The sequence below is a fragment of the Natrix helvetica genome (genome assembly GCF_964273705.1).
Source record: "Natrix helvetica genome assembly, chromosome: 5".
NCBI classification, from domain to species: Eukaryota; Metazoa; Chordata; class Lepidosauria; order Squamata; family Natricidae; genus Natrix; species Natrix helvetica.
In genome coordinates, this window is record NC_138551.1 from 33,356,689 (window position 1) to 33,370,657 (window position 13,969).

At 39.0% G+C, this 13,969-nt stretch overlaps 1 protein-coding gene across 1 annotated transcript in view; it reads left to right on the forward strand.

Moving 5' to 3' along the window:
• SLC9A9 (solute carrier family 9 member A9) overlaps window positions 1–13,969 on the forward strand; it is a 272,019-nt gene that overhangs the window by 146,800 nt on the left and 111,250 nt on the right. Inside the window, exons 10-11 of the mRNA XM_081953842.1 lie at window positions 8,237–8,350; window positions 10,706–10,817. Of these exons, the coding sequence (XP_081809968.1) occupies window positions 8,237–8,350; window positions 10,706–10,817 (226 nt within the window). The remainder of the gene's footprint in view (window positions 1–8,236; window positions 8,351–10,705; window positions 10,818–13,969) is intronic.

Consider the following 13,969-nt stretch of genomic DNA (forward strand, 5'->3'; position numbering starts at 1 on the left):
GAAAATTAAGATTATAAACCGAATTCAGATACAAGATCCTGAAACAATTAAAAAATATCTTATAGAATCATAAACAAGAATAAATTAGCTTTTGACTTACTCTCCTGGTGTAAAAATACAATTGCTCATTGGCAGTTTTAGAGTTTTATCAACATTATTTTCATATATGTTTTGCATCATTTACTTATTAATTCAGAGCTATAGATATTTTTTCTTCTCAACCATTATGGAGAAACTATAGAACAATACTATTTCCTAGAATGTTCAGTGTACTCTTACCTGTTTTTAAATTTTAGGGTGGTTCCAGTGGTGGGATCCAGCCTGTTTGCACTACTAGAACCAGTAGCTAATATTTTGCTGAGTTCAGTGAACCAGTTAGATGTGTTCCGGAAAATCTGCGTTTTCCAGAACACATCTTGTTTTCATTCAACTTCCTTCCAGGCAGAAACAAAAACCCGCTCCAAAAGACCAAGAAAACTGTCTTACTTTACAGCAGGCAGTAGGGTGGAGCCTGCACATAAGGTGGCAACCAAAACGCCAGTGGAGAGCCCGAGCCATCTGTCACACCAGGCTTTGTTTTTCCTGCAGGGTCCCCCCTGATGAGGAACTTAATTGCAAAATGCTTCCCATGTCAGAGATCCCCTGAGACATCCTGGCCAAAGAGAAAGGGGACAGCCAGTCAGGAGGCCAAAAGGTGCATAAGGTCCCGGAGAAAACAGTGTAGCCACAGCATGTGCCAGGGATGCACAGCGGTGGGGACACACTGCACCTGCCGCCACCTAAGCAGAAAGCTACCTGAATCTCACCTTTTCACAAAAAGTACCACTCAAGGCAGAGTAGTCTGCATTAAAAGGAATGACCCACACAAAATAAACTGAATTAGCCACGCTGCAATGGCGAAATGGGCAACAGAGTGGTTGATGGGCAGAAAAGAGGAGGCCACTTTCTCTCTTTCTTCTCCCTGTTCCTCGTGTTGACCACTTCATTTCCCATTTCTCCATTGCAGTGCAGCGCCCAAGATCCACTTCGATAGTGGTGGGTGGGAATTTACAACCAGTCGGCCCAGGTTCGGGTTGGCCATTGTGGAATGCTCATCCTGTATGTGTGGCAGAGCTGGAGGACAGGGATGGGCCACGCCTCCCACAACAGCCAACCTGACCCTGGGCAAACCAGTTGCTAAATTATCTGCATCCAACCATTGGGTGGTTCTGGATATTTTTGTAAGATCTCACTTGCCTTATGTAGAACAATTTATCTGTGGATATTATTTTATTCCTTCCAAATAATATAATTATTATATTCTAAATATGGAATATATCTATAGAGTTCACATCAAAATATTGAATGTTAGAATTGTTTAAGATTATGTATAAAAATATGCACATCTGGAAGATTGTTAAGTAAACAAATGATTGTAAAAGGATATACAGTATATATAGTCTTGTTAAGACCTATAGCCCTGATGGTTCAGTCAAAATTTTCGCCAGGTTTTATGGGCTCAGCAGATGTAACACACACACATTCCCTCCCCCAAACTGCAAAACTTTAATGTCACCATCACAGTTGCCATATTGAATTTCTTGATCAAATTCTGCAGATATCCCTGTTGATATGTGGAGGTGCCATTTTTCACTATATACACCTGTTTTCAACAGCTTGCAGTTTTTCCGGTTTCTTAAGTCTTTCAGGACTAAGACAATATTGGTGTTGTGTTATATTAATTTAGAATGTAACATCTAGCCAAAAGGAATATTAGATTATGACATACCAGCAACAGGTGATAGTAGGTTTTTTTAAAATTAAGGAAACAAAATCATTATCCTGAACTCAAAAGTTGGCATAGAATGGATTTTGATATGTTAGGCTGAAAGGTTTTCTTTCAGCAAATGGATGATAAATAAATAAATTGTATTCTATCTCTTCAGAAATAGAATTGATTGCCAGAGGTTAGGAGGACTATAATAGCAAGACACAAGAAAATGTTATGTTTATAAGGTGCTTGAAGAGAGAATAAGATTGATTTTTTTTCTTTTGAACCATGAACAGTAATCTGTTCCATTACTCCAAATATAGGTGCAAAATATAAAAAAAAAGGTAAACCATTTTTATCTTTTTGTCTTAGTGATTTTAGGGCAACTGGCTTGGAATGAAGAGATGACTTCTTTCTAATGAACACAGACATAGCAATGAATTCTTAAAACATTCACAGCTCTATCTGTCAGTTCAGTGGCGTAACAATAGAGAATTTGGCTTCAAAGTGTGCCTTTCCTTTTGTTGAAATCTACTTTTCTGTGCTTCCATGTCTTAAATAAGTGTATCATTAGATATATGTGTGTGAATTATGTCAGATTTGAAAGATTTGAAATTCACTTCTACTAGCTCAGATTCTATTTTCTTTGGTCAGAAAGATTACATGCACCTTTATTCACAAACTGGAAGAAAGAACACCATAGCTAGTAACTTATAAATTTTTGTATGAGCATTCTCAGGTGCAAGCCATGGCCATGTTGGAGAATTCAGATAAAAAGTTTGTCACATGCAAATGGATACAAATACATTAAATGAAGGAAGCCAATGCCTCTTATAAGTAGTTGTTTCCACTATCATATTACTCATATTGTTAGGAAGAGTTTTCCTAAGATTTTTTTCTAATTACACAAAATTATCAAATAAACAAGTGAACGTAATGACCACCATGCACACACAAAATAATCATAAAATCAGATCAGGTTATCTGGTGATCCACTTCAGCAAAGACTTGTGATCCTAACTCCACATTCATTCATTGAAGTCATAAGTCAAGAACTACTTGCATATAAACAGGGAGCAAACAGTACCATTACTTGCACTGATGATGCTACCTAGTTGACTAATGAAACATGTGCAAGCAAGCAACCAAGCTCAAAGAGTACAAAGGATCTATGGAGCAAATGAACAGAATCTGCCACGCAGTCCCATCATCTCCCAAGTACATCTCCCAATGGAGCTAGCTAACTATCGTCCAGTCTCCAACCTCCCCTTCTTGGCGAAGGTTGTCGAGAATGTGGTGGCGCAGCAGTTCCCGCGACACCTAGACGAATCCGACTATCTAGACCCACGCCAGTCCGGCTTCCGACCCGGGCACAGCACTGAGACAGCCTTGGTCGCGTTGGTTGATGATCTCTGGAGGGCCAGAGATAGGGGTTGCTCCTCTATCCTGGTCCTATTAGACCTCTCGGCGGCTTTTGATACCATCGACCATGGTATCCTATTGCGCCGGTTGGAGGGGATGGGAGTCGGAGGCACCGTTTTGCGGTGGTTCGGCTCCTACCTCTCCGACCGGAAGCAATGTGTGTTGACAGGGGGACAGAGGTCGTCCCTGAGGCCACTCACTTGTGGGGTGCCACAGGGGTCGGTCCTCTCGCCTCTCCTGTTCAACGCATATGTGAAGCCGCTGGGTGAGATCATCCGTGGTTTTGGGGTTGAGTACCATCTCTACGCTGATGATACTCAGCTGTATATTTCAACCCCAAACCACCCCAACGAGGCTGTCGAAGTGATGTCCCGGTGTTTGGAAGCCGTCGGGGTCTGGATGGGGGACAACAGACTCAAACTCAACCCCTCCAAGACCGAGTGGCTGTGGTTACCGGCACCTCGGTTCAGCCAGCTGACTCTATCGCTGGCCATAGGGGGCGAACAATTGTCCCCTGTGGAGCGGGCGTGCAATTTGGGTGTCCTCCTTGATGCCCGGCTGTCAATGGAGGACCATGTGGCAGCCGTGGCAAGGGGGGCATTCCACCAGGTTCGCCTGGTGCACCAATTGCGCCCCCTACTGGACCGGAGTGCCCTGCGCACGGTCACTCATGCGCTGGTGACGTCTCGCCTGGACTACTGCAATGCCCTCTACATGGGGCTTCCCTTGGGACGCATCCGGAGACTGCAGCTAGTTCAGAACGCAGCCGCGCGGGTTATTATGGGAAGTACACGTTACTCCCACGTAACACCTCTCCTGCGCGAGCTGCACTGGCTACCTGTGGCCTTCCGGGTGCGTTTCAAGGTATTGATCACCATCTTTAAAGCGCTCCATGGCAGAGGACCTAGTTATCTGCAGGATCGCATCCTACCACACACGTCCCTGCGACCTATCCGCTCACACAGGGAGGGGCTCCTCCTGGTGCCGTCTGCTAGGCAATGCCAGCGGGCGACACCTAGGAGTAGATCCTTCTCTGTGATGGGCCCAACCCTCTGGAATGACCTCCCCCCAGACATTCGAACTACCACCGACCTCCGTTCCTTCCGGCAAAAGTTAAAGACTCACCTATTTCAATCAGCTGGCCTGGCACTTTCTTAGTTTCACCTCCCGGGGATTTATTCATTTTAATCGGGTTTGGGGTTTTAATAAGCTTTTAATGTACTATATTTATTATTCTATTACAGTCTTATAACCTCCTTCACCTACGTATTTAATTATTTAACTGTTTTGTGTATGTATTTTATAATGCATTTTAGTGACTGTACACCGCCCCGAGTCCTTTCCGGGAGAGGGGGCGGTCTATAAATGTGAATAATAAAAAAAATAAAAAATAAAAAAAACCCTGTGCCTAGGATGGTTAAGATTGAGCTACAAAAATAATTTGGGAAGAAACAAATAACATTTTCACACTGAAAGAGAGAATCTCTTGTAAAGGAAAGAGGAGATTGAAATGCACTATGGAGAGAGAAAGATAGGAGCTGTAGTTAGATTTGGAATAGGCAGAAAACATGGCCGGCAAACCAGTTGGGACTTAGACAGTGTTAGCTGATGAAAATATATGAATTTAGAATGGACTAAAGATCATTCAAGAGGGTTCCTGAGTAAAGAAAAGAACAACAACAAAGCTTCAAAGGTTCAGTGCACACTGCATAGAATTCCTGAAGAAGAGAGATGATCTCAAAATCAATACTCTGCTAAATTTATCTGAATCTCTTGATTAGTTCTAAAGAGGATTGAATATAGCTACCTTACTGACTTCAAAAGAAGAATCTTTTTTACAAGCCGAGAAATAGCTAATAATTGAATGGAAGAGTGGTGAGAGTCACAAAGTAATCTGCTTTTAGTACATTCTTTATTTGGCAGTTAAGCTAGGAAAAGGAAGGGAGATTTGAACTTCTGATTTTTTATTTGCTTTATTGTGGCATACCATTTACAGAACTATATAACTGTAAAAGTAAACCTTCTGGGGGGGGAGATCTTTTTATTTTGCAATGCTATAAAGAAAGAAAAAAATGAATTGATCCACAAGATAGTTATGGTGCACTTGGTTCTTACTTGTTTTTCACTTTAGGTTGATGGAATAGTCATAATTTTAAATTGACATCTTTTAAGTTGATTCGGGGACTGGAGACTAAAACATATGAAGAACGGTTGCAGGAACTGGGTGTGTTTAGCTTAAGAGAAAGAAGGACTAGGAGAGACATGATAGCAGTGTTCCAATATCTCAGGGTTGCCACAAAGAAGAGGGAGTCAAACTATTCTCCAAGGCACCTGAGAGTAGAACAAGAAGCAATGGGTGGAAACTAATCAAGGAGAGAAGCAACTTAGAACTGAGGAGAAATTTCCTGACAGAACAATTAATCAGTGGAACAGCTTGCCTCCAGAAGTTGTGAATGCCCCAACACTGGAAGTCTTTAAGAAGATGTTGGATAGCCATCTGTCTGAAACGGTATAGGGTTTCCTGCCTAGGCAGGGGTTTGGACTAGAAGACCTCCAAGGTCCCTTCCAACTCTACTATTGTATTGTATTGTATTGTATTGTATTGTATTGTATTGTATTGTATTGTATTGATTCAAAAGTAGTTTTATATCTCCCCCCCTCTCAGTCTTTCATTTTCAAGCCAAAATATGCATGTTGTCTCATAGCATCAAAATTTAAAAAATATAGTGTGCAGTCAACATTGCTGGAATCATAAGTATTCAATTGGAGTTGCCGAGGACATGTTTTAATACCTGTATAGTCATTCCAAGGATGATGTCATATTTGACCATAAATAGCACATTAATAATTTCACATTTTTATCAACATGAAGAAAGTGAAGTATGTTGTCAGCTTCTTGTCTGGAGATCATTGTTTAATATATACCATAAAATAACTCTCAGATCGATATGCATGATTTCTCCATTTGACTCTACCAGTTCTGAAGTTCACGAGTGCTTCTCTGCTAAATAAATGCATTGGTGACTTACTTCCTTGAATCTAGCCATTGTTAAATCAAAGTAGGTAAGACAAACGTATCTAAGAAGTAGGATAGTTTTCAGTGTTTATCCTTTGACCATAGTTTAAAAAGCACAGAGGCTGGGTCCATGTATCATACTACATCATGAGATGGTTTGTTTGATTTTTGCTTTGTCATTGTAAACCCAAATGTTGTGCTTTGCAAAGTGTAGTTATAGTATAGTAGTATATGTGACTCACATCACTCTACTGTATTCAACAAACCATGACTTAAAATCATGAGTTAATATTAAGTGCAAACTTATTACTTTGAGCCTGTGGGACAAATTTGCAAAGAGCTGGCAGTTCCTAGTGACATCCAGAAAACTCATGATATTAAGTCTAAAACTTCTACTTTTCCATAATAAAAGTCTGTAATCTCATCCTGTTCCCTCCCCACCCCACCCCCAAAGTGTGGTTAGATTTCTGTCAATGTATCAAGATGTGGTTTTTCCAACTGGTATTATAAAATATACCTACACACATGCATACACACAGACCTTCTTTAAGGATAGACAGTCTGTTTCAGTCTGAGAGCTGCTTTTTCTGGGAGAAGGTGGATACATAGAGATGTGACATCTGGAGCAGGCAAGGTTAAGGGGAAAGAGAATAAAAATTAGAAATAATATTTATGGACAGGATGCAATTTTCCAAGTACTCTGGATGTTCCAAAAAATATTGTAGTGCTTTAAACTTTTTCTGAAATTTAATATTGGTGCCATGTTAACATAATAGCTTCATTACATACCACGTTGGACAAATAGCTTCCAGGTGCATTGGGGTGGGCACAGATGTTTGGTTTGTTCTCAGAACAAAACATTTTGAATTGGCTGTGTTCCAAATGAACATAATTTGAAAGGCCACACGATTAGGTGGGATGGCAGGTCATGTGGAGTGTTACCTACCGTTCAGCATGCTGAAAAATTGGCCAGATTTTGACAAAAACGTTTTTTGAAAACATTCTTTAAAATCCCCATAGGAAACAATAGAAGTAATTGTTTCCTAAGGGAACTTTAAAAACTATAATTACAAAAAAAGTGATTTGTGCTAGGTAACTACTGTTTCCATTATGATAAATACTGTGATGGTCAATAACATTTTAGCTAGCATATGAAATGTTTTATTGATGATTTTATAAGATTGTCAACTGGTTTTCTAACAGCACAGCTATCCCTGTATTTTTGTAAGTTTGTTAAAAGACTTTTGCAGATTTAAAGTGGGGCAGATGATGTGGCTTGATTAATAAAACAGGAAAAAGACTTTGCACATTTTTACTCATATGTAGAATACACTTGATACATGCTGCAGTAGAGAATAATGGCTATTATTTCAGCAGATTTCTACATTCACCTATCACTAGACATCCCATACCCTGTTGGGTCATCATTTCAGAGATATTTTCTTATCTAAACAGAAAAAAACAGAATAACCTAGGGCACGCAAACAAACAAGGGAACAGGAGTAATCTCTGATTTCCTGCCAGTCTAAATATTGAGTCTCTTTGTGGGAATCTGGCAGGAAGCATCTTTCCTTTCCCTTCCCAGCAGGCAAGTAAGTGACTGCTGCTGGTTGGGGAGGGAACAAGGGATTATGAGAGTGACTAGGAAATTGTCACAGATTGTTGAAAATAAAGATTATGTTACCACAGTAGCCCAGAAGCAGCCAGTAGGACTGAAGCAGTCACAACTTACTTTAATTTCAGTTCTTCGGAGTCTTGGATCCTGGATTTTGGACACAATCTGTATGTAAAGTACTTGGTTCAAAAATTGCTGTTCTAGAATGCAGCATTTTGCCCAGTTAAAGGTCATGACAAGAGTTATAGTAGTATATAGTGGACTAAACTATCTGTTTGTTATCTTGTTTATTGGAGCTTAATATTTTTAAAAAATCTGAGCTTATTTATGGATTATGAAATGAATGACCAGTTTGATATGTTTATCTTGTCCCAACTAGTACTTGCTCATCTACTTTAACCTGGGTAATAATTTTGTTTCTCTCTCATTTCAGTTGTTCGAGTTCATGAACTTTTTGGCTGAGAATGTAATCTTTTGCTATATGGGACTAGCACTGTTTACATTCCAAAATCATATTTTCAATGCTCTATTTATATTTGGAGCATTTGTATCCTTTGTTCAAATAACAAGAAATGCAAACATATGGCATAAGGTGTTTATTTCCATGATGAACAGATAAATTATATAATTGGAGATATAAACCAGAATCCAGAGATCTCAATGCATATATAAAATGTTTTTGCTGTTTATTTTTTTTCTGTGCAAGAATAGCCAATTCCTCCTCATACCATTCCTAGGAAGTGAAGATATACTCTTGGCTTTACTCCTGACAGCAGACATATTGCATGCCCCATGTTTGAAGACCACCATTGGATGCATGGTCATTGAATAAACTGATACATGAACAACTGCTTGAGCACAGATGTCCCTAAGTTAAAAACACTAATGATATGCATGTGCTGTTCCAATGCTATGAATTTATTCATCCACAAATTATTATTAATTATGTGCCATTAAGTCATTGCTGACTTTTAGCAACCACATACATTTTCTCCATGATGATCTGAACTAAACCTGATATTTCGGTCTGCTAGTGGTATTCATCATCTCTGTTATTGAGTTCATCCATCTTGCTACTAGTCATTCTCTTCTTCCATTTCTTTCCATCTTTCCCAGAATTAGAACTTTCTGAAGAGAGAGAGGGGTCTTCCTAATATGTCCAAAGTAGAATCATTTGAGCCTAGTCATTTGTGCCTTGAGTGAGAACCCTGGATTATTTGTTCAATGAACTATTTTGTTTGTTGGTTTTCTTAGCTGACCGTGGTATTCTCAGGAGTCTTTTTCTAACACCAAAGTTCAAAAGCATCAATACTCTTTTTTCTTGTTTCTTCAAAGTCCAACTTTTGCTTTAATAGAATGTCACAGGGAATACCATAGTTTGCACAGTTCTGATCTTTGTAGGTATAGACACACCACTGCATTTAAATGTAATTTCTAAGGCCTCCATGACTGCTTTACCAAGAATTAGTCTTTGGTGAATTGTTTGATTCACTTTGTTCCTTTACTGGTGATAGTTAATCCTAAAAAGCAGAAGCTATCTACCAATTCAATATCTTCACTGTTAATTCTAAGGCTAGTTATTCTGTTGTCATCAGTTGGGTTATGTTTAATTTTAGTCCCACTTTTTTTCATTTTGCTCCTTTATTTTATTACTAGAATTTGGGAATTCTTTTTGTTTTTGACTATCAGAGTACTGTTAACAGCATGACACATATTATTGATATTTCTTCTTTATTCTAACACCGTTGCATCTTCTTTCAATCCATCTTCTATTAATATATTCAGTGTATGGAATAAATGGCTGAATAAATAAGGGGCAAGTATAAACCCTTGTTTAACTTATTTGCCAACCTAGAACTAGTTTGTTTGACCTTGTTCTGTACGTACTATGCATCCCTGACCTGTATATAAATTTCTCATGAGGAGAATATGTTTTATACCATTTTTTGAGCTTCTTCTACAGCTTGATGTTATCAACACAATCAAAACCCTTTTTATAATCAATAAAGCACTTAGTGACTTCCTTTTGATATTCTTTGGCTTTCTTATTTGTCCAGCATGCATCAGCAAAAACATCTCATGTTTCTTGGCCTTTTCTAAAGGCATTTTGAAAATCTAGCCCCTCTTTTTTCATGTAGGACTTCAAACTTCATTGAATAAAGCATTATTTTACTTTCACTTGAGATTAAGGATAACATATAATAGTTTGTATACCCAGTTAAAAATACCCGAAACTACCTCCATCTCTTTTTTTTCTTTAATGTAGATTGACTTCTTCCAATCTGTTGACCCTTGTGTCATTTTCAAATTTCCTGGCTCAGCTTGCTTAGAATATTTACTGATTCTTATTTTTATTAATATTGGATTTTTTTTCAACTTATTTTTTAATAGCTTGCTCAAGACAGTCAATATACTGTACCTAATACTCCTATCTCCTATTCAAAACAATCATGCAAAGTGGGTTGTGCTGAGAGAGAATGACTGGTGCAAAATCACCCAACTGGATTTCAGGCCTAAGGCAGGCCTAGAACTCATAGCCACTTGGTTTTTGGACAAGCATCTTAACTACTACGTCAGCTGCTCTCTTCTTTTGTTTTGGTATCTAAAAAAAAAAAAACGAAAGTGAAGATTTCTCAGAGATTTAGGGACAAAGCATGGGCTTGACAAAGATGGAATATGAATTTAGACTTAGGATGTTCAAGAAAGAATTACACATTTAAAAGGGTAAGATGCTCAAAGAAAGATCAGATGGTGAATAGCAATCAAAATGTTGTATTTTTCCTACTCCACTTCCATCTAAACTCATGATTCTGCTTCTGAGTTAAATAATATTGATTAATCTTGGTCTCGTATCATACAATCCTTCCTTATTTTTCTCAGCTTCTAATCCCAAATGATATAGGTGGCAGTTTTTGTAGCAAGAGCCTTTAACATATATCCAATTTCATTTATTTTGAATCTCGGCCGAAAACAAAAAATTCCAAAGAACTTTCAACATATGATGATGTTCTCAGGTAAGTTTCTACTATGATACTAAAAAAAAACCAACTTCACTGCTAGCTAATATAAATTATATATTTTGGGCACTGTAGTTTTTAGATTTGTAATTTTTTTAAAAGAACACAAAAATAAACAGAAATATTATCACTGTATTACTTGTTACAATGGTGCTTTTTCCAAAAGGTAATTGGACTTTCTTAGGTATTTTTTCTTTGAAAATGTTTTGTTTCTCATCCAGGAAGATTCTTCAGTTATAACTGACTGATGGAGAATGGAAGAATTTATATTCTTTGCAGTCATCTGGTCAGTCATTAGCTCTCTGATAGTCATTGAGACCATTTGGGGGTTTATCTGCATCTTAAGAGTCATGTGAATTAGAGTTCAAACAGTGTGGAACCTTCTTGGGACTGCTGAAAGGACTGCATTGTAAACAGGACATAGCACGCACCGCAGAACACAAGAACACAGTAAGAAAAAAAGAAAAACTTCCTCCATTTTCCAGCACCTTAAAGCTACAGGACATGAAATTAATTTTAAAGGAACCAAATTAATCTCCAAAACGGAACACTTCAACAAGAGAATAATATGGAAGCTATCGAAATAGAGAAACAACCCCACAACATGAATAAACGTGACGATACCTCCCACCAGTGACGTGCAGTCAGGTGAGGCAAGTGAGGCACAGCCTCCCCACTCTCATCATGAAAAAAAAAGTAAAAGGAAAAAGCTGAGCTAGTTGCTGCCTCACAGTGGATGACTCTGCTCTCCCTCCCCAAATGTAGTGACTTCCTCCCCAGGCCCCCATTCATTTCTCTCTCTCACACACACAGCTGGATAAAACTATATAAAAATCTAGCCCAGCTTCACTGATTACAAGTTTGAAAAGGCAACGTGGCTCCACCTGCAATCAAACTACACTTGGGGAGGGAGAGCACAAGCGAGCACTGAGGAGACCACAGGAGGAGGCAGGAAGCCAGGCAAAGAGCCATGCTGTAGTACACACACTTCCCCCCAGCCTCTTTCTTTTGGAAGAGGCTTCTCTGCCTCTCCTCTCACCCCAGCCTGCCAGCAGGAGGTGGTGGGTGGGCTTTATTGTGTTCCAGGCATTTCCCACCCAGACAGCAGGCTGCATTTGCAATGGTGGAGGTGTTTGGGAAAGGCAGCAGAGGAAAGGGGGGGATGGCAGAGGAGCTGCTTTCAAGCCACTGGAAAAGATATCCAATCAAACTTTTGTGTGTGGGGGGGTTTGTTTGAGAATGAGTGAGAGAGGGAAGGGGTAGGAGAGATAGTCCAATCCAACTTCTGTGTGTGTGTGTGTGTGTGTGTGTGTTTGAGAGAGGGGGAGGAAGGGAGAGAGGGAGGAAGGAGGGGAAGGAGAAGAAAAAGAAAAAGAAAGAAGGAGCAAAGGAGAAAAACAAATGCTGTCGCTTTAAATTGGAACTGAGCATGCCTGGCTGTGGAATTCTGGGAGGTGAAGTCCACAAGTCTAAAAATATTTGAAACTCAGCACTGTGTCAGTGCCTCACCAGTCATAAACCTCACCGCACGTCACTGCCTCCCACGTACCAGACATCTGGAAACCAGCCCTACTCAACAAACGAGCCCCATTCCCTAGGCCGTTACAACACAAAACAACAACGGACACACAGCCAGCACCAATCAGCACCAATCTACCAATCATGATACAACCACACAGCCAATCAATCCACTTACTGAAACAAAGCCAGCACTCCACACACACACACCAAGATTTATAGAAAGACGGCAGTTCCGACCATGCTTTAAGCCGAAAACACCAGCCTGAAGATGGCGAGTGAGACCTCAATCTTACACAGTCAAAAGACCTGAATACAACAAGATACATACATACATACATACATACATACATACATACATACATACATACATAGTTTTTTATAGTTTTCTAACAGAAGTTGAAAGATTATGATCGTGTGTATCTAAATAGAAACTTATTGAATTAGAAGCAAAACATTTTCAAAGAAAAAAACCAAGAAAGTCCAATTGCCTTTTGGAAAAAGTACCTTTGGGACAACCATGACCTGGATGATTGAAAATCTCCATAGACACTGTATTCCTTATTTAAAAGAAGAACAAGCCATGACCATTATACTTTTCTTGTAAGAAATGGTGATATATTGCAGCAACTAAACAGAGCTATTCTGTGATCAATGGCATTCACTAGGAAGGCTTATTATCATTTCAGAAAGGCTTGCCTCTATCCTCTGATGATGATGTGCAATAATGATTTTAATCACTTTAATTACCCGGGTGCAGCATGCCTATTATAAAAGTTTATGAAATGGACTTAAAAGTGGCAGCTCAGTTGAGGAAATGAAATTCAGATGGTATACCATATGGTTGTTTCATCTCTATTCTCTGAAGAGCAGGCTTATTCATTTTGGAGGGTATCTCTCTCATGTTAAAATGATGTCAGATTACCCCTAGCTTTAATGAAATAGTGGCCAGCCGAAGATCTCTATCATGCTTTTAAATGATGCAAAAATAGGCATGCATCTTTTTTTTCTCACTAAATATTATGTAATCTGCATGCTCATTATAATTATATATTAAGCATGTATATTATATGATTGCCTAATATGTATAAATTACCAGCATTAGATGGTTTTTTTATTTGTAAATGTTTTAGATCATTACTCCATCTCTCTAAAGTTATATAAAATCTATCTTCATTGTTATTCTTTCTTTTCTTTCTGTAAACTGTTACAGTCACAAATTACTCTCATTGGCTCACATAGAAAATGCAATATAAAACAATCCCTACATAAAAACACAATATATTAGCACAATGATGGTTGGATAGCACTGTAAAAGACCAGTGAAGAAACGGCATTAAAAGAGCATGTTTGGATATGGACCTCAGCACCGAGCAATAATGACACACATTTTTCAGGAATGTCAACTATTGGCGAAAAACTTTCACATTTATTTTTCAAATATTTACATTGCTTTAGCTTATGAGGCTGATCCCACTAGAATCTAAGCGTTCCGAAGGCTTCAGGGAAGCCTCCAGACGGTCCCTGAAGTCTCCGGAGGCCCTCTGGGAGGGCGGGGGAGGCTCTTTTCGCCCTCCCCAGGCTCCTATAAAGCCTCTGAAGCCTGGGGAAATGGCTTTTAAAAAGGAGAA